The 24,829-nt window shown below is 47.2% G+C and overlaps 1 protein-coding gene across 1 annotated transcript in view; it reads left to right on the forward strand.

Moving 5' to 3' along the window:
- Positions 1–427: 427 nt before the first annotated feature.
- LOC149331673 (uncharacterized) overlaps positions 428–24,829 on the forward strand; it is a 49,455-nt gene continuing 25,053 nt past the window's right edge. Inside the window, exons 1-9 of the mRNA XM_089557397.1 lie at positions 428–770; positions 10,735–10,993; positions 12,184–12,423; positions 14,530–14,637; positions 15,714–15,912; positions 17,024–17,157; positions 18,952–19,115; positions 20,073–20,209; positions 22,030–22,361. Coding sequence (XP_089413523.1) covers positions 561–770; positions 10,735–10,993; positions 12,184–12,423; positions 14,530–14,637; positions 15,714–15,912; positions 17,024–17,157; positions 18,952–19,115; positions 20,073–20,209; positions 22,030–22,361 — 1,783 coding nt within the window. The 5' untranslated portion in view covers positions 428–560. The remainder of the gene's footprint in view (positions 771–10,734; positions 10,994–12,183; positions 12,424–14,529; positions 14,638–15,713; positions 15,913–17,023; positions 17,158–18,951; positions 19,116–20,072; positions 20,210–22,029; positions 22,362–24,829) is intronic.

Here is a 24,829-nt window from a genome sequence, read left to right on the forward strand (position 1 = left end):
TGTTTACTGTTTTGCTTTGTCTAGATTTCTTTCTAGTTTTTATTCTATTTTTCTCTCTCCTTTTTTTGCCTTTTCTTATGTATGACCGTCGGACACTTGTATCCCCCCGCCTTATGTAATGTCCCCACTGGACCCTTAAGGGTTAATAAATTATGATGGTGATGGTGATGATTCTATGAAACATTGGGGCATCAGCTGAGATATTCGGAAATTTATTTTCGCAGCTGGTGGACGCCATTTTTGGCTTGGATTCTTTTTGACAAGTGCCTGTGCGAAACGCCATTGCAGTGTTCACGCCTAAACCGGCTGTAGCTATAAACACGATTGTACAAAACATACTCTGCCAGCCCAAATCTTCCTTTAAGCACTGTCAGCTCTTGTTAGTAACATCGCATCATTCTCATGCTTCCTCCTTGCAGGTATATGGGCAGTTGTGTCCTCCGTGGCCAAGTAAGTGACCGGTCTTCAGTGCGTGGCACGTGACTGAACCGGAGTTCCCCTAGCAACCCTGGTGGCGCGCGATGTGAGCAGGCGGTGGGGAGTGTTCCTCGGGTCGGCCCATGGCCAGCACCGAGAACCCTCTGATCCAGGACCACGCCGCCATGACCCTAGGGGGCGGGGGAGCCGGCGGGAGACAACCGCTGCAGCAGCAGCACCTCCAGCAGCCGCCCCAGCAGCATGTCAGGCCGGCCTCGTTGGGCCTCACGGCACTCATGTCCTCCTGCCAGCTGAACAACGAGCTGGAGGTCAAGGCGCTGCTCCAGAGGAAGGTAAGTGCACGGGCTCTGCTTCAGTTGCCTGTACAATTTAAAATTATGCTGGCACTGAAAATTAGGTTAAAGATTGCATTAGCTAAATACGAACCGCATTCTCAGAGCTGGTCACACTGTGGAAATGTCCATGATCGACCGCCGCCTAAGCTACAGTGTGCACGGCTATCACGATAGCCGAGGTCATTAGCTCACTCCAGTCACTATAGTCGTTCATACATGCGAGGTGCCTCGAGTGCTCCCTCCTAGTTAGCTGTGCCTGGCTGTAGCGTCCCTTTGGATGCAGGAAAACTAAGGCATGCCATGATTTATTTATTGAGTGGTTTCTGGGGTTCAACGCCTTAAAGCGACTCAGGCTGTGAGGGACGCCGCAGTGGAGGGCTCCGCACAATTTCGACCACCTGCTGTTCTTTAATTAACGTAAACCGACATCGCACAGGCCATGGGTCTCTAGCATTTCACCTCCATTGAAATGCGACTGCTGCTACCGGGGTTGAACAGGCGTCTTTAGGGTGGGTAGCCGAGCACCATAACTACTGAGACACCACGGCGGCGGCTTTATTCACTGTGGCATACATCAGGCGCTTTCTTGATGAGCTGTCTGGCCACATGATTCACTACTGGAGCGGGTAGCGGCAGTCTGATGCACTCACAGATCTTTATCAAAGAGTGAGGACGTATGCTTTCCTCACTCACCACACATTATGAGCGCGGCCGATGTCATACTGCAAGGCCCGGAACCTAACCAGAAGACCTGGGAACTTCTGAAGCAGTCGTATCGTATTTGCCAAAATAACCAGACTGCGCTAATTGCTTCTTGCATTATTGCTCAAACTTGTTATTTTCCATAATAGGACGTCAATGGTGCAGGTGCATGCCACGCAAGTTACTCTACAAACCGGCAAAGGATGGTGGTGACCGTATAGCTTCGTCGCTGCACCGTCAGCCCATTTTTTTTTCGTGGCCATGGCAGCCTCGTTTCCTTTGGCAAAGGCGGTACGGATTTCTAAGGGCTTAGCGATAGATTATCACTGTCTCGATAACCCAGCACCACTGTCTGGAATGCATGGTTGCAAGACAGCATTCATGAATTCATTTCTTCTTCTGGGATTTGATCCCACAACGTTGGGGTAAATCAGAAGGCTAAAGAGGGATAGGCACAGTTTGCACCATCTAATAAGTTTGGCATAGTGCTGTATTGGCGGTCGCTAATCGCCTCCAAAAAGACTCGAATATTCGACTCGTGCCACTAAGGGGGAATAATAAGAAACAGATGGAACGAAGATAGGGCACTGTTCACGGGAGTGACCTTCAGGGGTCATGTCAGTATGAATTCCTAAAGAAACATATTAGGCATTTATTAATGTTTCTGGTAATTGCGCTCGATCACATCTATGTCTGTAACCTGTATGAAACAGGCAGACATTATCAAGAGTTATGATTACACTACAGTGCAAGTCACACTTCTAGACAGTAGTTTACTCGTGCGCTTGTGATGTGTTTCCCAGCAAATGGTAGCGCCAAAGTCTCACCTAGAACGACTCCTACCGCTGGAAACAGCAGGTTTCTTCGGGGAAGGATCATTGCTCTTTGAGCTCGTTTCATGACACGTGGCTACTATGCTTACATTTGCATAAACCAGGTACTCTTTGATATTGTGGACTGAAACCGCATATGGGCGCGATCAAAGGAAGCACCACTAGCAATTACGTATGAATTTATTTCTAACGATTACTGCAATTAAACACCGAGTTTCCAGCTCATTAGGGGAAATTCATGGTCACCTTTAGATTTTCGAAACATCATTCGCGGATATAGTAAAAAATCGTTTTCCGCACAGACGCTAAAAAACAACACCCTGCCCAGTTTCTCATGGGATTTCCGACGGTCTCCGCTTGAGCATTAGGTCTAAGGTTCAATGTCAGATTTCGTCATGAAGGCACCTTACTCGGAAGGGAATAGTGGGAAAACGCCTACGTGCTGTCGATGTTCGATGTTTATGAAAAAAGGTAATACGATTGATATTGTTGAGGAGCCCATAATACAACTTCATCCAATCATTTTTCTCACTAAACATTTATCCTATGGATTTTTCTGGCTATGGTGACATTTATCTTGCAGCAAAAGAAAAAATCTATCGGCGAAAAAGTTGTATTCAAAAATCTTCCCACAAGTCAACTGAAACTCGTTCCGTCCTTAGCGGGAATGGCCGGTTACCACCGTTTTGAGGTAAATGGCGGTGTAGCGAAGCCTCCGGGATTCGTGTCGAAAAACGGTGTCGATGCACGCATTTTACTTGCGAAATCGGCCGGTGATGGCGCCACCTGTATTTCGTTTCTTGGTCTTGTCTAGCTTATACCAGCTCCGTTTTTAAAAAGACTGGATTTTTCGTGATCAGAACGCTGTACTCAGTCGATAAAGGCCAACTTTTATTTGTCCTCAGTATTTGTTTTTTAAAGCGTCTGGTAATTAAGCATACCTTGTTCCTTGTGTTCACCGTGAATTTTTTCCCCCGAGTTTAGCTGACTCCGTGTGCCTGCTCCGGTAACCGAGGCCCCGTGGTAGAATAGAGCCGTACACTCTATGCATTCTCCCGTACAGCGCTTTCCCGACTCCCACTTTTGCCATCATGCCACGCCCTCCTACCTACCCTGCGCTGAGTGCTTATCGTATTCTGCTCACAGCGTAACGTTTTTCACTTATTCCTTCTATCGTTTCTGCTCCCGTCCTCAGCGAGGTGTCGCAATCAAGGCGGTGCCACAGGGATCAGGCATACGTAGCGAGAAATACGGGCCTGGAGAAAATGTCTACATGTATTTCTTTTCGTCCTCGTCTTTCTTTCGTCATCTGTTCTTCCTCGCTCTCTTTATGAAGTCCCTCCGCCTATTATGGGCGAGCTTCGCCGCCGCACACTGCATGCGTAATGAGATTGTCTCGTACGTTACACCATCCACCTGCGTTTCCGGCGTGCCAGCGGCGACATTTTCGATCTCGTGGGCGGCAAAGGCGGCCAGTCGAACACCGTGTCTGTAGTCGGATGCCCTTACACTCTCGCCAATATAGGCCGCATGCAATGACTGATCCAACCTGTAAGATATTCCAAAATGCAGTTTGGGCGCATCTGTATGTAACATGTTAAAGACTTTGATTCCGCAATTTAAACATGAATGCATGCGGTATACATGCGTCCTGTCTGTCGCAAGCGTTCTCCGTGACCAGAAACGCCTATGCTCCCGTGGCCAGAAACGCGTATATCGCTGTTGACTACGAAGGAGTGGTTAATGCTACTTGAGTTGGTATGTAAGCGTGAAAGCATTGCTCTTTATCACTGGAGCCCACGCAAGTGAACTACGAAACCGCTGTGCCAAGAGGCGACTGCGCATTGTTCCGGCCACTGGCGCACTCATGTGCGAACTCTGGCGGTAGGGCTATGCGCTAAAAGCCTGCTAGAGACTCTCAGTTCGAGCTGTGGCACTCAGTAGTAATTACCTACTTCTACTGATACAATTCATACGTATTGAAAGTGTTATTGAACAAAGAATAAACCATCGAAATTAAGTATATATTTAAATATTACTCAGCATTAATTATGTTAGTGGTATAATTTCAGTTATTCAGCACAAAAAAGTTGGTTCGACCCCTAGCCATAGAAGGCATGCATAAACATGACAGAATTGTAAAGGTGCCTTTGTGAACTCAATTCTTAGCGCGTGTTAAACAGCCTGTGGTAGTCATTTGCAACGCACGAAAGGCGCAAAAACGAAAGTATGAATTCTAATAACTACGTAATTATGTCTTCGGTTCTACCGCTGACGCCTCAAGAGCTCTTCAGTTCTCGCGATGTTAATTTTGCAGAAGAGTTAATCTGAGCTCGTGCCCGCTCGAAGAGCCAAAATGCTTGACCATATTTTTTATCCTCTAGTACAATTCAATATGAATTTAAACTCATTATCTCATCTAAATTAGCCATTAATTTTGCCTCCGCGAACCTAACGGAGTTCGTATTCTACGCACGTAAGTGTACTGAACGAGATAATGGCATGTAATAGACGTTTTGACTTCGGTTACATATGAGTGTGTCTATAAATGGGCGTATTCCGTTTTGAAACTGCAACATAAATGGCCTGGGCGTCGTCGGAAACAATGTAGCTTGCACAAGGATTACTTATGCTTCCCAGATTCGTTTATTTACTTTTAGCGGCGGCAAAGGGTAGAGTCGGAAAACGAGAACGCTCACGTCACCACATGCTACGCGTACGCGAGGGGTGGCATCGATCAGATTAGGGAAAATGTTCAGTATTCAGCGGCCTCCGCTGGCATGCGTTAATTGATATTCAAAGCGACGAGGTTCATAATGTGCTGGGCTTCGCGGTAAACAAATTCGCTCCTTGTGAATTTTAGACGGTTCCTTCAAGCAACATGCAGTGCGCGAACACACACGCACCCACGCACGCAAGCACTCAAACACACACGCTCGCACAGAAGCGCAGTATACATAACTTACGCTGCGACAGGGAGTATAATACCAGGTTTTTATCATGCTATATGCAAGGGCGATTGAAGAAGACGTACTCTTTGCTCTTAAATGTCTTTAAACTTAGATGTTTTCTTTGAGAGGCTACAAGCGAATGGATTCAGTATAGTGGACGCGGTACATGCTAGGCAAATTCAATGTTCTTAAGTTCCAGGTTATTTTGATTCAAGAACATTATCAATGGAGTGTCATGTGGCCGCACTGCAAGCGACTGGAATGTAGTGTCGCGTGCTCGACTGTGACGTGTGATGATGCAGGGCTGAGGGGGCGTTGTTCTCTTGTTAAAAAGGCTGGCGAGGAGATCGCTCGGTGTTAGTCTTCTTCTGTACGGCTCAGCACGCCGAATAAACATGTTGCTTTGTCGTTCTGCCTCCGCCTCACTCACCGCGGCTACAACAATCAATAAAGCATATACATTTCACTATTGCAATGAACTATGCTGAGTGCAAAAGCTTTTCTTTGTAAGCGCGGTTTATCGAAGGCATGTGCCCCACAATCACATCAGTGAAGGACGTATTTTAACTAGGGGTGTGCGAATATTCGAAATTTTCGAATATAATTCAAATATTATATTTTTAGTATTCGTATTCGATTCGAAGTCCAAGTATTCGTGTTGTTTCGAATATTCGACACGACGCGAATAATCGTATCCAGCCGAATATTCTATTGCGAGCACCGGCGTTCATTTCGGTCCGCAAGTCCTATCGACAGAGACATAACAACATGGCGGCGTCCAGAGCAATGCGTAACGTTGGGCCATGCAGTAGCTGACTGCACTGGTGAGCTTCTTTGTGGCTATACCTGCGAAGCTGGTATAGCCAGAGCTGTGCACGAAATACCTCGCAATACGAGCCAGTTCAGTGCCAATTGAGAGGGCATTTTCTGTGGCTGGAGAGGTCGTTTCAGCTAGAGGGGAACTACTTCTGCCTTACCACGTGGAGCAGCCGGTTTTCATTCACGACAACCTTTTATGTTCATCCCAGCACCGCGCTTTTGTGCTTATGGCAAGCTAACCTTAATCAATGCCGTGTACCAGCCATCTTCTATGACATTTCCACTCTTCTAAAAACAGTGTTCGAGACTTTGATACTTTTTGTGCAGCCACACACACCTTTTGTGCTCATTTCATCACTGATAGTTGAACTGTGATGTTCTTGGGTGCTTAAATAAATGTTTTGTAGTGGTTAAATGCGTCTGTCCTTGATTATTCGATATTCGATTCGATATTCGGAACCAAGTATTCGTATTCGATTCGTATTCGAAAAATTTGATATTCGCACACCCCTAATTTTAACGCGTCCAAATTTCTTAGAAAAAAAATTAAATATTGCAATATTGTAAAGTACTGTTATGGAAATATTCAAGGCAATGGTCAATTCTTCCGACACGTAGCAAGATCTTTTTTCTTTAGTTTTTCTATCACTCGCATCGAGTATTTAGCACTACAATAAAAACCAAGTGCAGAACTTTTCTGAGGATAGCAAAAATTTTTGCAGCAAAAAAATGCAGGACTGCGAGGGGAAATCTGCTGGTATGTTGATTGTTACAGTGAAATCTTACAATATATAAAAAATTGCGTTCATCAACTCTTTCCTGTTGAAAAGAGCTTTTGTCCAGAATTGCTGGGTATGCGCATGTTTGTCACGCATATACGGCGTGCAGGTGAAGCAGACTGGTTGGCAAACCCAAGAGGGTTCAGTGGAATAGAAGAAGTACTATAAAAATGCTTTAAAGTTACTCTAAGAGCAGCAATAATAGAACCATAAGCTGCAAGTGCAATTTGTAAATTGCTTCTATTGTGGATTTTCGGATAACAAGGTCCTGTCTAATTTATTTGTTAGAACATACTGACCTCTCATTTACGGAGATAGTAAGACTAACTGCTGACCGCTTCGGAACGTGATCTGCCCCGTTCCGAATGTAGAGGATTTATGAATGTGCCGTCCCCTGATCGACAACCATATCAGCTCTTGCCGCACGAACGATGAAGACAACCTCCCTCCCACCCAATTCTAACCATGTAGACAGAAAGAAAAAGGTGTTTATTCCTTAAAAACATGCTCATCAAGGCCGAAAAAGGAAGAACTTTGGAGGTCGAACCCCACAGCTTGTAATAATCTCTATGCCAGCTGAATGGACCAATGTCATAGCGAAGCCGAACTTAAATTTCAAAACACTGGGAAAGAAGTATCAAACACACTTGGCTATGTATGTGTCGATTTTACCGTAACAGCACCACAGGACATTCATGTAGACGTCCCTCCGGCAAGAAAGCAGCGGGTGGATCCGACGAATGCGTCCCGTCACAACTGAACCTTTCTTTCCCTCTTTTTCCCTCTCTCCAGCGAGCTCGTCGTGATCAGACGTCGTCCCAGGCGTGGGCGTGGAACAAGCTGCTCACCTATCATCCGTATTGCGCACCTCTCTTTTCCTGGGCGCTGGCTGACAGCGGCTTTCATTGAAAATGCCGGACGCTAGCTGATGAGCGGGTCGTTTATGAGTAGTAGCCCACCGGTGAGGAAGCGCGCTAATGACGGTGGCTGGAACGTGCACCCCGGAAGTTATAAACGCATGCGTAACTGGAGTGAGGCGGACGCCTTCGCGGGCGTAATAAATTAAAAGGACCCCCGCGATGATTAGCATAACCTCTCCTCCTCCTACAAGCTCTCTCTCCTGCCCCCTACCGCTGGAACTCTAACCCTTCACCCTCAGCTCTTGTCGACAGCCTCGCATTATGATATTTCGGGCAATAGGCGAACGTTTGTGAGAAAGATACAGCGCAGCCGCCAGCTTGGTCTTTGTCGCCGACGGCCAGACATTTCCGGAGTGGCTCGCCTGTCGAGCACTTTCCGCGTCTTCTAATTCGTGAAGAGTTCGTAGAGGAGCTTCTTACGGAACGTGTGGACTACTGGGATTAACTCATTCGTGCGATAAACAACCTGCAAGCCGTTGATAGGCTTGTGTGGCGCCTCCAGGGAAACTCGCCTCGTCTCCATAGTTGAAAAGGCCAGATGAGACACTTCATCGAAGATTGCTGCAGCGAATATTGTTTCGGTGTGTGCCCCGACGAAGAACTGCTTTCCTGCTGGTCCGACAAGGATGTGTGTGCTGTGGGTCTATAGCTACTTTTTCTTGAGCGAGGCCAGTGTTTGAAATTTTAGGCCAGTGTGATGATTCCTCCTCCTGCAAAAAGGAGGTCGATCGTGGCAACAAGTATCTTTCCGTTCTGCAAGGTGGCGTAGGCTTCATTGGACTTTGTCATAAAACAATGAGTGGTGCTGTGTTCTTATAAGGAGTGGCAAGGTAGTTGAAGTTTCGGTGTGGTACGTTTCGGCCAGTGCTTAGTGGTCTACTGTGCAGTGCTTGAACCGGCGGATCTTTCAACGCAGGAGTACTGTGGTGAACATACTCATCACCAACCTGGACAAGCAGTTGAAGATCTGTCCAGGAAGTTCACAGCTGCTCAAATCTCACTACGCCACATGGGGTTTTGAAGTCACAGCTTCTCACTGAGGACATGCCTTCTCGAACATAAAGCATATATGGGTCTGAGTTCACCATTGAGAGTTTACAGCTTTCACTGAGACATCGTTCGCTGCTTCTAATCCCCGAACATGTCGCCGAACTCTGGAAATTCCGGATTTCAGTCACTCTACTTCAGTCTTCCCGACAACCTCGCGCTCACAAAGGGGGACGGACATCCTAGAAAGAAAAGTGTAAGTTGAGTACTTCAAATTCCTCTGCGCGGAGGTGTCCTTCCTCAATGTTTGTATCGAGGGCGACCATTTTGGAATATGCCAGAGATAATTCAGTAAACGAGTAATTTCGGCATCCACATGGCGAGGTGTTGTACGTGTGCTTCGTACACCCTTTGTTTGATTACACCCTTGCACTAACTTCCAATTCATGGCTTCGTAGACGATTTCTCCGAACCACAGAAATACTTAACACTCATTCTGATTGTACCTTCCCCGTCACGAGGCCAGACCGGAAGCATTCAATATCAGAAAAGTGTGGCGAGGCGTGTGCCTACAAGCGACTTACAATGCACGGATTACATTGTACTAGTATATGCGGCCTAAGCACGAACTTGCATACTTTTTTCTTCGCCGCCTTCATCCTCTAGAAAACAGCAAGAAGCATGAAAAATCGAAAACAGTACATGCCCACACGCAATGGTTTAAGAAGTTCAGGCACTTAAATATGGGTAGCCTCCCGTGGTCGACAAATAAGTTCGGTAATATGACTTACGCATCGAGTGTGTGTTGTTCTTGTCGATGAATGCAAACGTGAAAGAGGCCCTATTTATGCAGGACTTGAGGTTCAACGAAAGCATCAGCATGATAATTTATTCAAACTACTACTTCTACTATTAGCTTTCTGGGGGCTATCTGACGTCTTTCTGAATTTCAGTACATTCGCAACCGGACTGTATTGGTATTAAGTCCGAGCAAACTGAGCGTAAAAATTGCATCGATGCAAAATGCGGTCAATATCCTCCTACTTTTAAGTTACAAGAAAATAGCAAATCAGCCACGCGCGGTGGTATGAAGACACATGAGCTTCACTGTTCGTTCTGTGCAGTCGTTTGGTGCCCTATTCATCGCACCGCTTAGCTTCTCCTGTTCCCTTAATTCACCTAAAGAATGTAAGCTTCTGTTTCTGAAGTTTTCTAAATACCCTCAGTCGTTTAACTTATGTGTCCCATAAGTGATGAAGTGTATAATCTTGGTTCCGTTGGTAGTTCATCCTCACTCACGGCACAAGGCTAGACGAGACACTGGAACAAGTACACTGGACGAAAAAGCGCTCGTTTTCGTCTTGTGGTCTCGTTTTTTGTGTCCCTTCAAGTCGCGCGCCGTGATTGAAGATGAACCCTAAAATGGCGGTCTCGTTGACTTTGTTGTCGGATCGCGGCAAAGGCACTCACCGACCTCCCCTTCTGTTCGAGATATGGAAACGTACCCGCTTCGCCAAAAGTAACCGAGCTGCAGGTTTTTGCTTCTGAACCGTATAGCGGAGCCTTTACGGCACCCCTAAAGACCGAAAGGCGTCAAAACGTGCGGACAAGGGTTCACCTTACTCTACACATATTCAGAGCTTAAGGGCTGCCGTAAGTGCTTGGCTACGCGGCTAAGAAACAAACCACCGTTTCCCGGTTACTTTTGGCAAAAACGGTACTTCACGGGCCAGTCTGTTGTAGTAGATGCAAGAGCATTGACATATCTCCTTCGAGCCGGTACTCAGTAAGCATTGCCCTAGACTAGCCCATGTGTTGCACATCCTAATGATCGCGACTGTCATGCCTTTGTCTTCGAAGAAGTAACGAAAATGATAGTTATTTATCTCTTTGAGTTTGTTTTCCAGAGTTATCAGAACACTTCCTTGTGCTCACGGGGCTATCAGTTCACTCACGTAAACCTGCTGCAGCCCTCTCTGACTGCTGCCCGAGACCGTTCGGGCAAGACGGCACTGCACTACTGCGCCGAGAACCTGACGGTGGGCTGTGCCGAGCTGCTGCTGCTGTACGAGCCGGGCCTGACGTCGGTGCAGGACGAGGAGGGATACACGACACTACACTTCGCCGTCATCTCGGGAAACCGCACCATGGTCCGCTTCTTGGTCGAGCGAGGCGCCGACGTCAACTGCGTGGACAACGAGAAGCACTCCTGTGTCCACTGGGCCACCGGTGAGGGAAAGTGCAGTTGCTGTGGCCCCCTGCCACTCAAGCGAGACAGTTAGCAGCTTTATTCTATCATGAGAGTCTTCTCATAGCTGAGTTTCGCCTGCTTCTTCTCATCTAGTTCACGCTGCTTGAATCTGCTATAGAAGCATTACCTTCTACTTCCTGGCTATTATGTCCTTTTGAAGACATTTGGCATGTCTACACTCACCATCGTTATAAGCCAGAATACATCCACTGGAGAGCAAAGACCTCTCCCATAGCTCTCCAATTAACGTGGTCCTTGAAATCACTTCGTATTTAAAGCAACAGTAGAATGGTTGGTAGGAGTCAGGAAACTTGTGTATGGGAAAGGCATAAAGGAACGCAACAGCCAGTGCATCGAGGATAGAGGAAAGGAAAGCAGCTTAACGGCAGATGCATCATATGTACTAGTTGCAGAAAGCATGCCGCCGTTCTGCATAGCAGTTTGATCGCAGTACTGTCCGGCTTCAGTGAGCTTATAATTAAGTGGATGCAGACGCTTGCCCTGCGTACTATTGGTGACAAAACTCTCCAGGACGCATAACCGGGAATAAAAGCCAATAGTTCCGTTGTTAGGCAGTGGATTAAAGCCAAACTTAATGAAGTGATAGTCGAACTCACGTGCCTTAGTGTGGTGCACTGAAAGCAAATGTTCGTTGGGAGGCGTGACACAACTATGTACCTAGATCGCTTTTTCCGCGTCCTGGAGACTTTTGTCTCCGATAGTACATCTGTGGCTTCCCTGACTGCGTTTGTGACGCTGGATAAGTTTAGAGCATGTTTCATCATTTAACAGGGGTTGGAGTTGCTCTCGGTCAACTGATTCGCAAAGATATTTTTGCTGAGGTGTGTTAGAATCCATAAGCGTTGCTTTATATGGTGTTTCCGGGATTGAATTCGAACTGCAGATATCGAATGTAAGTTACAATTATATGATCATTTGCTCCTACACAACGAATTCCGCAAAAATGGACTTCACCCTGAAGGCTTCGACTTTTTTTTTTTTTTCACTGCATTAGAAACGGAGCAAACACTTCGATGAATGTATTCGGGCTCTAAGGTTTTGGACACAGCTCGCTAAAGCTCATCTGCATGTATTGGGGCACTAAGCTTTTGGACACAGCTCGCTAAAGCTCATCTGCTCACCTGCTCTGTGTCCGGCGTTTGCGCAGTGTGCGGTGAGCTGGAGTGCATGGACATCCTGGTGTCGGCGGGCGCCAACCCTTCGACGGCGGACATCCACGGGGCGTATCCAATCCACTACGCGGCCCAGATGTGCGGCCCCAACAGCGAGATGGGCAACGACGTGCGCGTCGGCCTGGCCGCCCTGCGTAGGCTCATCGAACTGGGCGTGGACGTCAGCGTCAGGGACCAGGACGGAAGGCCGCCACTCCTCTGGGCCGCCAGCGTCGGTGAGCGACTGCTGGAAGTTGCGGGCGCCACGCACGCTAGGCTGCTTTTGTCGTAGGCTGCGTGATCTTGAACTCATACACAGACGTGACATTCTCGCTTCTTTTTGTGCAATGCTACTTACTAGAATAAAGCAATGGCAAGGAGAGAATTTGGTTCGAGAAGCTGTTCTCTTTGTATTGGCTTGTGCTCAGTACTACTGCTGGACCGAATTCAAACGCGAATATGCCGTCGCCTTTTTCTTCTAGTGCGCATCGCGACATCAATGCTGCCGCCTATTTATGAATATACGCACTTACGATGCTTTGTGTAAAAGTGTGAATGACGCTAGTTGTTCAGTTTACCAAACTTCAATACCCGAAGGACCTTGTTCCTTTTATAGATGGCAGTTGCGTTTTATCTGAGGCTGATAGTACATCCATTTACTGAAAAAAAAAGTGCGAATACGTCAGAGTGGGCACATGGCATAATTGCCGCATGTGACATTTGGGATACAGTAGGAAATTGTTGATTTTGAATTCAGCACGCTAATAAATGACACCAAGATATCACGGCTTACCTAAAGTTCGTTAATAAGGCCAGATATAGCGTTCATCTTATACGAACAGCCTTCGAATAAATCGTTTAAAAAAGAAAGCACATGTAAATATCTGCCGAAACTCAGTTGGCAATGTTCCTAATTTATCCTAGACGCAGCGCTCGTCTGTGTTGTTTTCCTTTCTGTCTGTCTTTTCTCCGTCTACGCTATTTTACACACATTCTACTAACTTATGCTTAAAATTAATCTAAAACCCGGCGCCGAGGGCCAATGCTGCGAATGACAGAGCTGTAGGAAACTAATTATGGCGGCTCGTCGTGTTTTTATTATTTAAATAAAGTGATTGTTTCTTTATACAGATACTTGAAATTCGTCGCTCCATTTCACTTCTGTGTTTGTTCCATAAATATGTTCACACCCGTCCTTCGTTGTTACCTCTGGAATCACCTTTCCGCTCTTCACAACGCTTACACGATCAACTCAGCTTCAACCGGATATACGGGAAGACCCTGTCGTTTAATTCCTCTGCATTACCTAGAGCAATAAAACTCTGGAATGATCTTCCTGACAACATAATCTCTTTCATTGATCCTGGTGAGTTTAAAAAACATCTATGTATACATTTATTGCCATAGTGATGTTCGAAATGTACGACAGTTTCATTTGTTCTTAACGTTGTTTTCCCATTTACCACTTCTGTTGCCCCTGGTTGCTTTTTTTTTCTCATGTTCGTGTTTCGCTTTTTTTTCTCTATTTTCGTGTCTGATGTTGTTTTAACTCCGTTTTGTATAAATTTCGTATTCCTTTCTTGTATTTGACTTGTACCGCGTTCCTGTACCGATATTACGGTTTTTCCCATCTGTATATACCTTTTTTTCGATTTGCCCCCCTCACCCAATGCTCTTCGGGGTCTGTGAGGTACTAATAAATAAATAAATAAATAAATAACTTTATCACAGTCCATAACGTCTCTGTAGCTGCGTTTCATTTGATATGAACATATTCCTTGCTGTAGGCTGTGCGTTTTTGCTAGCGTATTGAGCACGGTACAGGACTTCTGTAGTGACAGATGCATCGAGTTATAGCACGCGATAGGCAAGTTATAAGAAATGGACAAGTTTTAAATAATCAGTGATGGTCGATAAACTTACCGATATAGCTTCATGCCTCATTTATTGCGTAATCAAATAGTCAATCCAGCGTTTGGCGTAGTTATGGATAATTTAGTCAAAACTGCTCCTGCACAGGATGTTCGCAGAGTTGAATAGGGCAGCTGCTAAGGTCACTCTCACTCAGCGACGACAGCTTTTTGAAACTGAAAAGAAAAGCATTATTATTTCAGTCAGTTGTCTTGACCTTTTCTATCACCGTTTGGCAGTTATAATAAATTCACAGTGCGATGCAAAGTTACGCACTTGTGTGCAACAGCTAGTGATAGTTATCACCGCCGAGGATGCATTTAAATTTGATAAAGTAAGACATGCACCATCAGGCGTTGTTCATTTCGGACATTTACTTGGAGAATACCGGATTGTTTGCCACAGTTCACGTTCCCTCATTATCAATGCAGAGACGCGACCAAGCAAGACGTACTGCCCGTCCGGAAGCAGCGACGCTATCTTGGCTCTGGTCAACGCCGGAGCCGACGTCGGGGCCACCGACAAGGACGGCCTCACAGGTCAGTGTCCCTGTAAGGCTTACCACACCGTGATTTCACTCACCCTTTCGAGCCTGCCCCTTGATATGACCTGCGCGTACGAGGTGAGTATCAACTTGATCTGCACAAGAAACTTACAGTTCGATGTAGCGACACCGGGAATTCAGTTTTGTGACATGCATTTTGTCGGAGGCCATGTAGTGATATTTGTCTTTTCTCAGCAATGTCTTCAGATAAGATCTTCGCTAGCGTTATAACGGTCTGAAGTGTATCAGCATTCATCAACTCTTAATTATTCCGTTGAGTCGTTGTAGAGTGTTCAGCGAAATAGACGATATATCATTTTATTTTTACACCCATATAACTGAGGAACAAGAACTCGTGGAAAGAAAATGCGGTGCAATCAAGTCGGAACCGAGTAGCTGCGGTCACTGTGTGTCCGCTCTGGTAGCAGCACTTCCATTGCGCTGTTTGCGAACACTTCTCCGCATAAGCATGCAGGTAAAATTACATAGGTTAATCATTTCGCTGGTAGTCATGCGATGTATATCATGTTATTCAGCGTGTGCTAGAAGCCCGCACGCGCTCATTTCCACTCCTTAAAACAGCTTATGCGGTAGCCGTTGTCAGTTCCTGCTGTGTGTGTGCGTGTGTGCGCGCGCGTGTGTGTGTGCGTGTGCGTGCGTGCGTGTGTGCGTGCGTGCGCGCGTGTGTGTGTGTGTGTGCGTGTGTGTGAGAGAGTGTGTGTGTGTGTGAGAGAGAGAGAGAGTGTGTGTGTGTGAGAGTGTGAGTGAGAGAGAGAGAGGGTTCGGAGAGGGGCGGCGAAGTTCATTTTTTCATCGCGCCGTGAGCAAAAAGCAACGTCGTTTTGGTGGTTGCTTGCTTGTAATGCTCTACAAGTTTCAAGTGATATTCTTTTTCCTATCTCCAACTGCTAACTTTACCTGCCTAATTACGCATTTAAAGGAGCGACGAACATTGTTCAGGAAAGAGCCAGCCCCCGCCAGCAATACTACACCAGTTTTCAGTTCACCTCTTCCGAAGTGTGCTCAGATAAAGTTAGCTGAATTGAGCGAAACATCGACAACGCTGCGTAGCGCTGCACTGCGCCGCGAGCCGGGGCCACGTGGACTGCCTGGAGACGCTGGTGTCCCTGTGCGGGGCCGACGTGGACGCGGTGGACAGCAACGGCTGCTCGGCGCTCTTCTACGCCGTCACGCTGGGTCACGCCGACTGCACCCAGCTGCTGCTCAAGTACGGCGCAGCGCCCAACCGGCAGGACCACAAGGGAAGGACGTACGTTGTTAAAGTCATTCTAATCCTTTCTGCGAGCCTGCGCGGGCGACGGTCATCAGCAGGATTCGCAGCTGGACCACCTCGCAAGAGCATCGCAGAACACGCGGCGTTGCTCTGTTAACACCTAAAGGGGACAAATGTCACAGCTGTAGCGGTCATCCGTGCTGCTGCGGTTGGTCAGAATGCCGTGTCTTGAAAGGCTAAGTACTGTTCTAACACGCTCAGATGCCTGTTTTTGAGAGAAGCTCTAGTACCAAAGGTCAAAATGGATGGCGTCTATCTACCCTACCGTGCTCATCCCACAACATTTAAGAAGTTGTCTACTGCTTCCGATACCCTTACGCCGGAACAATAGCTCACGCCATCAGCGTGCACTATAAACAAGAATACGCCTATATGGTTGTAAAAAAGGAGTAAGTTGCCTTCTAGCACGCTCCCTATTATAAAAGGGAGAAGCGCTAGAGGCCACCTTACTCCCACTTTACTCCTTTCGTGTTTAGAGTGTATAATCTGGCTCTCAGTGATAGCTTGCGAGACTATGCATAAAGGACAAAACCCATTTATCTTCGGTTTTTACGAATGGTGACGGGAACTGCTGGCTGTCGCCAGCTGCGATAAGGTAATGTATTACTTTTGTATTTAACGTGGGGTGGTTGTAGTTTCGTACGTCCTGCAGGGCACACTTACTGCTTTTTTCACGCTGTCGTAGGATTACTACTCGTGGTTTTTTTCCTCTTATTCGGTCCCAGAAAGCATTCTAAGAAATGTGCGTCAGTAGAGTTAGCTGTTGGGCTTATTGATATTGTAGATTTAAGTTCATAGTTTTCCAGTGCAATGGCACGAGGTCAAAAAAGATAAAAAGAAATATGAGTTCATCTTTCTTATCTTTTTTCTTCTTAGAAAGAGGAGTTAATCTTTCTTCTCTTCTTTTTCTTTTCCTTCTTTGGCCTTGTGCCGTTGCGCTGGAAACAATGAACTTAAAGCATTCTATGAAATCACCTAGCGGGCAAATTGTATGTAGACGTATGTGTTTACTTTTTTCATGCGAGCTTGCTAAAGTGCCGAACCGTTACTGACGACTTGCATTACGTCGTGCTCTTCCAACTTGCAGCCCTGCGCACTGCGGAGCGGCCAAAGGCCAGCTGGAGACGCTAAAGATTCTGTGGCAACACGGTGCCAACCTGTACATGAGGAACCAGCGTGGGGACCTGCCCCTCCACGAAGCCGTCCAGTCCGGCCGGAAAGGTACAGTCGAGTCCTTCATACTGTTCAAGAAGGGAGGGTTTAATTCAATGGTCGCGTCTTGAAAAATTAAAATTGGCGCTCCCTAATTGTTTGAACTAATAAAAGTACCCACCGCGGTGGCTCAGTGGTTATGGTTCTCGGCTCCTGACCCGAAAGACACGGGTTCGATCCCAGCAGCGGTGGTCGAATTTTGATGGAGGCGAAATTCTAGAGGACCGAGTACTGTGCGATTTCAGAGCACGTTAAAGGACCCCAGGTGGTCGAAATTTGCAGAGAACTTCACTACGGCACCCATCATAGCCTGAGTCGCTTTGGGACATTAAGCCCCATAAACATGAACTTATAAAACTGAATCCGACATTGGAATGTGATTGTTCTATTCAACACAAAGCTTCCTGGTAACTAATAAACTGTTCAATGATTTAAGATGCACTGAAGTCAGTCGCGACCCCACGCACTTCATTTAGCTGTGTTTTGGGAAAAATAGACGTAGAAGGGCAGAAACTTAGGCAGGTTGGTATTTGTTACTTTTCTACTATTGATATTGACGATTAGTGCTCCATGTTTTTGTGGTCCATTTCCGCTGTGTGGCTACTGCCGTCCGAATACTAGGAACCGGCAAGCCTACCCTCTCAAGCGAGTTCCTTCTTTTTGACAAGGCAGGTACCGTGCTCAAAATGTCGGCACTACTGCCATTCTGGTTCCTCGTCACCTCGGTTCGGTTCTTTAGCTCAGCCCGCGTTATATTACGCAAACAAACAAAAGTTTATCACGACCACTTTAGAATACCAGATATTTCAATTTATTAGCGCGATTTTGGCAAGTTTAGGCCCACCACGGGGGTCTCTGTGGCTATGGCGTTCAGCTGCTGAACCCAAGTACACCCTCCACTCTGGCCTCTGTCGTAGCTCACGTGCAGCTTCTGGACGTTAAAACCTACGTACAGCACCATACCTTGACGGGTTTAGTGGTATTAGAAGAAGAGATATGCGCACAAGTGATGCGTTTAAGCTTAACTTTGAGCTCACATAACTTCGCATCTTTCTGAATATCCGAAAATAGGGTGCTGAGTTCATAAGAAGCCAGGGCCGGCATAGAATAGCAAATATTTTTCAACTCTTTCTTTTCAACTTTTATTTTACTCCGATCGCATGCCTCCCTGAGTGACCTGCTCTAGGGATAGTGAGGAAGTGACTTTGAACGAGCGGCACCTTCGAAATAGAATCGCCTATTTATTTAGTTGAAATTTTTATTTATTTATTTATTTATTTATTTATTGCACCCTGGATCAGTGTGGCTTCACAGAATGCAGTGCGTTAAAGCAAACACGCAAAAGTTACGTAAGCTGGATAAAGTCAATCCGTGCAAATCAGTCTATACGAGAAAATAAAAACACAATGTAGTCAAATAAAATGCATGAAAAAGGCTAAAACAATCCATTAAAATAACAAGACACATTTTTTTAGCATTGAAGTGACGCTACTAAGTCATGCTATATTATAGACCTTTTCAAAAAGAGGCCGATGGGCGCTGTCATATTGAGTACTGGACTTTGCTCGTAGCGCATGAAATAGTTGTGGATTGAGCTCACCCCCGTTCCCCCCAAAGCCCAGAAAACCGGCTTTACCCAGGGTCCTGAAAAGTTCTATACCGGCCATATGACTTCCTGTATGTATTCTTTTTGTAAAGTTGTGGTTTAAGCTACCATGATTACTTGCATCAAAACGCGCGACACTCCCCGAGTGACTCAGTGGTACGACAATAAACAAATAAACACGCTTCCTGCTCGCGCAGACCTGGTCCAGTGGCTGCTCGAGCTGCAGCCCTCGGCGGTCAGCTCCCCCAACAACAACGGCCGGTGCGCCCTCCACGTTGCGGCCATGGCCAACAGCGTCGAGATGTGCAAGGTGCTCATGGACCGGGGGGCCGAGGTCAACCCCGTCATGAGGAACTCCAAGGTGCCCGCCCTCTTTATGTGTCATCACGGCTTCGTGTTAAAGAACATGCTGTAGTGTCGGTATAGAAGGAACCTTCCTCACTTAGAAGTTCAGGTGCAAAACAACTACTATACCTTCCAGCAAGCTGGAGGAGCTGTACTGTCAGCAAGAAATGAAAAGCGTTCAAGACAATTGAGCACCGGTCAGCCAAATAAGAAGCTCGTAGCCAGGGGAAGCTCAATACTAGCTCAGGCTATTTTGAGTTCGAAGTTTTAATCGCGAAGACTCTTCTTCAGAAACTTTAATGAACTTTACTTGCATTTCCACTCCAGCAGTTAATATGATGGTGTGTTTTTGTGTTGCCACCTCCTTTTTGATGTACACGTTTCATTCGTTGCTGATAGTACACCACCAGTCAAGCAGTTCATCATGCATTGCTTGTCAGCCTGGGTTTCCAGGCAAAAAAGTAGCACATCGTGTCACATGATAAAATGTTCACAGTTACTTTGGTAAGGCCTTATGATGCTTGCAAGTCAAGTTTAATCAGCCCGCGGTAGCGAGTGAGAAAACACTTAACTAAATCTATTGAAGTATTTAAGGCGTCCATGTTCGTGAAACAACTACTTACTGGAACCTCAAATTTACCGCTGTCCTTGGTTGCCTTCGGTCCTTGTCCTTGGTACCAAAAGTAGACTGCCGGCTCACAGAAGGCGCAGAAACTGAGCCACAATTACGTTATAAGCTTAAACGTAAATGTGTCGTTTTGTTCCTGTAATAAACTCCCAAAGTATACTTGCGAAAGCACCCAACGACTGGTCCAGTAATAACTGTCTTTGTTAGCTGATGGCAGCCTTCTATGCGGAGCGGGTACCTGAGAATGTAATGCATCCAACCATTTCGAGCAAGTTTGAAACGATTAAACGGACATTTTAACCCAGCGTGTTCGTGTCCTTTCTCTCTCCATTACTTTTGATGCAGGGTCAGCTGTTGACTCCACTGGATGCATCCCTTCAGCGTGGCAACCGAGGCTGCGCCAAGTACCTGCGCCTGCACGGAGCCCTGCCCTTCTGCAAGATGACCGACCGACACGACATCGATCGGTGGCTGGAACACAGGTACGACTCCCAGAAATGCAGTGAATGCCGCACAACACAAGAATTAAGACGAACCATAAATGAAAACTTGCAAAGATGCTCACAAGTCGACAGCCACTGCTATTGAGTAGAGCCGAAACTGAGTATCTACACATTCTAGGGCGCTTCGATTCGTAATTTTTGGAAGCAATGTAAAAAATTGAGAAGAAATATCTTTTTATAGTAGAAAAAATTCTAGCATTTGGGCCTAGTTTGACGAGACTATGGACTTTTCGAAATGCATGCGCAAGGACCTGCCTCATTTTTTTCTCGCCGTAATTATTGCATAATTGTATCCGCGGAATCTAATGTTCTAAAGGTGTGGGGTTTAAATGGGGGAGATAAACACGTATTCCCCGTTTAAGCGCGGCTGACTCAGTTCAAAACCGCGCTGACCCCACCCCGTGGCCGCGTACGCTACTGAGCGCACGCCGACCACGGCGGGCCTTGCTCTGCGGGAACAAAGGAACGACACAATGGCTGACACAAACAAGGCATTTATTGCTATAGCAACAATAACGCCAGCTAGAAACAAAATACACTGAGGAATCTAGGATGTCCGACTCACCAGCACGGCTACGAGCGAACGTCCGCCCACGGTAGGGCAAAGGGATAAACTCCGAGGCCCGACGGAACGAGCTGAGGGGAAGACGTTTCCACACGAGGACGCCCGCGGCCAAGAGCGGAGCTTTGCGCGTGAACGTCCAACACGCTTCCCGATGCCGAGCAGAAGAGACCTAGCCTTCCCCCGCGCGCGAGCGGCCAAACACGCCATCCGTGGCGCTGCTGTCGCTGCGACGCGAGCGCCCTCCCCTGTTAGCTAGAGTAACCAAACTAAAGGGAGTGCTTTTCGGGGGCAGCTAACAACAGTGGGGTGCAGTGCGGGAAAGTGAACGCAGGGGACGAAGGCGTCCCCACAAAGGACAACCAGTTTCTTTCATGATTGAGAGACTAAGCTTTTCAGTTTGATAAAGGAGTACAGACACCTAAATTTAGTGGCATGTTTTCTTCCCTTAATTATGCGTAAGGCACTACTACGCATGAATCATCATGTGGTATTCGCCTATGACCGCTAAATAATTTATAATCGAATTTCTTTCTCGTGCTGTTTCGGTTTCAACAGCTCAACGATGAAATTGACGTCAAAGAGAGATTATAGGTGACGTGAGGCATTAAAAACTGCGACATAATCGCTAGTTCATCGTTTTAATTCACTGCAGTGCTAAAGCCAGCCTTCCTCAAGAGCAGGAATGACAACGAATGTAGAAGCACCAATTACATTTCAGTTTTTCATGCCTCACGTGACCTGTAACCACACTTTTCCTTCGCAGTCATTTTCTTGCTGTCGAAACCGAAATCGAAACAGCACGAGAAAGAAATTCGATTATAAATTTTTTAGCGTTCGTAGAAAAATACCAAGTGTTAATCCGTGTATAGTAATGCCTTACGCCTCATTACAAAGAAGAAAACTCGCACACAAAATTTAGGGGTCTATACTCTGCTGATAACCAAATAAATGCATCCTGTTAATAGAGATCTGACACTTATCAACTATGCTGGTGGGTGATTCGCGCAGCTTCACCATCAACAAGCTGCATGAGAAAGAAATTCGATTACAAATTATTTAGCGTTCGTAGGAAGATACCACGTGTTAATCTGTGTATAGTAATGCCTTACGCCTCACTACAAAGAAGAAAACGCGCACACAAAAGTTAGGGGTCTATGCTGAGTTAACCAAGTAAATGCATCCTGTTAATAGAGATCTGACACTTATCAACTATGCTGGTCGATGATTCGCGCAGCTTCAGCATCAACAAGCTGCACAAGACGGAGCAGCTCTGCGATTCCGAAGCGCCGCCAGCTGAGGGAGTAGCCCAGGGAGAACTGCAACTGCTCGATGTCAAGCACGTGCAGACGCTAGAGTCGTCCGTACAGACTGATTCCGGCTACTTTGAATCACGGGAGTACGGAGCGGCTAACGCCGAGCGGCTCCCGGGAGACGTAGAGGCCGTCACGAAACAGGGTACATTCATCGAAGGGGGCCGCACACTCAAGCAAGCCATCATCACTAACGTGTACGTGAGGACTTCCGGAGGAGCCAGGGTGCACCAGCCAAGGCGGAAACGGGGTGGCGGTGAGTCTATACTCTTAAAAAAAAATTTTTAGACAGTCTTTAGATTGTCTAAGCTAGATTGCCTATGGATTCTGTAGACTCTCTATAGACAAATCCTAGAGAACAGTCTATAGGCAATACAAACGCTATAAACTATCTATAGACAATCTATAGATTGATGGCCATACACTTTTAGCAGACTCTTATCTATAGAAAGTCCGTAGACTATGAATAGACAAAAATAAATATCTATAGGAAGACAATAGAGTCTATAGACAGTCTGTAGACTGTCTACAGACCACTGTTGTCTACAGACCACTGTCGCTGTTGTGTACACCTCCCTGACATATTTCTTCTTACCGGTCGCTTTGAAATCTATCAATCGAGTTTGGTTTAAAGTTTAAGGGGGTTTAACGTCCCAAAGCGACTCAGACTTTGAGGGACGCCGTAATGAAGGGCTCCGGAAATTTCGCCCAGACCTAGCGTAGCTACCCGTGCATCGACGGGAGCCGGCCCCTGGGGCGGCCCCGTGACCACCACGATGATCAACGCCGTCGACGGAGATGAACTGGCACCCTCGGAATTTGAGAACGGTGAGTGGGAGACCGTTCTCAGCATGCACGACCGCATGACGAAAAAAGGCGGGAAGCCTGGAAACGCCAGCGGAAACGCTGGCACGAACGCCGCCGCGAATTTCGGCGGGAACGCTGGCGATCACGGCGCCGGGGTGAAGAAATCGACTGCCACTCAGAAAAAGAGGCAAGACCCGAACATCCGAAAAAGGGCACCAATGCCGAAGCTCCCGGAGAGCGACTATAAAATAATCTTCAGGCCCAGAGGCTGGAACTTGAACGATTACGTGCCACGTCACCTACTTCAGGCCACCTGCGCGGCCGCGCAACTACCATACGGAGATGTCCTGGACGAAGACACTTCAAGAATCAACTCCGTGAACAACACGTACACGATCAGCACACCGAATCGTCAACGCGCGAGCACCTACGCGAGGATAAAGACGATAGTTATCGGGGAGAAGACCCTCGCCATGGCACCCTACGTCGCGGCTCCCGACGACGCAATTAAGGGCGTGGTATACAACGCCTATGATATCGGAACACCGGAAGAAGTCCGTCAAGGATTCATCAAACGCAACCCGGACATCGAAGTACTCAACGCCAGAAGAATTGGCAAGTCCAGATCTATTCTCATCACCTTTGGAGAGAAAAAGCTTCCCAGACAAGTCTTCTACTGGGGATCAGTGTTCATCGTCTACCCGTACCGAGAGCGGGTAGAGACCTGCTACAACTGCAGGAAGACGGGACACAGGACGGATGTGTGCTATAAGCCATGGGTAAAGCGTTGCCGCAGATGCGGCGAAGACCATCCAGACCCACCGGAGGGAGAACTGCCGACATGCAAGCCCGAATGCATCGTATGCGGGGGGCCACACAACACCGGCAGCCGGAATTGCAAGTATCGGCTGGCAAAGAAAGCACCTTTTAAAGCCAAGAACGACCTGGGGCAACTTGACTCCGGACACCAACCGAGACCGAAGACCAGGGACCACAGCGGCACCCGCCAAGGCCACCGGGGGAGAAGCAGATCGAGCTCCTTCCCACCATTACCGGGGACCGGAGGCGCCAGCTCGGGTCCTGACAGAGAGAGCAGCTCGAGCAGAGGAAGAGGCTCAAGCAAGGACAGAGACGCGGGCAAAAAGGTGAGCTGGCCAGATAAGGCCTCTTCTTGGGAAACCGCTCGGGAGAAGGAACTGGTAGAGCAGCTCGCTAAGAGGGACAGAGAGCTAGACACCTTAAAGAAGGAAATGGCGGAGCTGAGGAAACTCATTCACGCTAACACAAAACAGCCGAAGGTGGTCGAAAAACCTCCTTTGCAACAATCACAAAACGCGAGTCAGGCGCCCCCGCGTGACACATATGAAGGGGGAGACATTCAAAACGCAATGGATACAGACACCAGAGTCCCCTTGAAAAGACCTCTACCCAGAGAGGAAAACACAGACGACAGTACTCCCAAAAAGGCGGCAGAAAGTCCTAACGAGGACGCATCGGCTAAAACCCACATGAACGTTAGGCCGGACATGAACACACTATTGAAGCGGGTTGACGCTCAAGACGCTAGAATTGATGCCCTTACCGCTAGGGTAGACAAAATAGCCGAACGTGCTGACAATCTGACGGCGGAATTCGTCACGTTCAGGGAACGAACCATGGGTTGCTTCCAGCAAATTCTGGAACAACTAGCAAACATAGAAGCCAGGCTTCCCCCTGTTGCCGGCAACACCCTCCCCTCGCTGCAACCGCAGCAGCAGCCTCTATAGGACATCATGGCCCCTAGCCAACAAATTAGAATCTGGCAGTGGAACTGCAGAGGCTTCCAGTCCAAAAGATGGAACCTGCAGGCACACATTCAAAAAAACATAACCACACCGGACGTAATCACGCTGCAGGAGGCAAGCGGCATGGTCAAAT

The sequence above is a fragment of the Amblyomma mixtum genome, chromosome 8 (genome assembly GCF_055824585.1).
Source record: "Amblyomma mixtum isolate Tamu chromosome 8, ASM5582458v1, whole genome shotgun sequence".
NCBI classification, from domain to species: Eukaryota; Metazoa; Arthropoda; class Arachnida; order Ixodida; family Ixodidae; genus Amblyomma; species Amblyomma mixtum.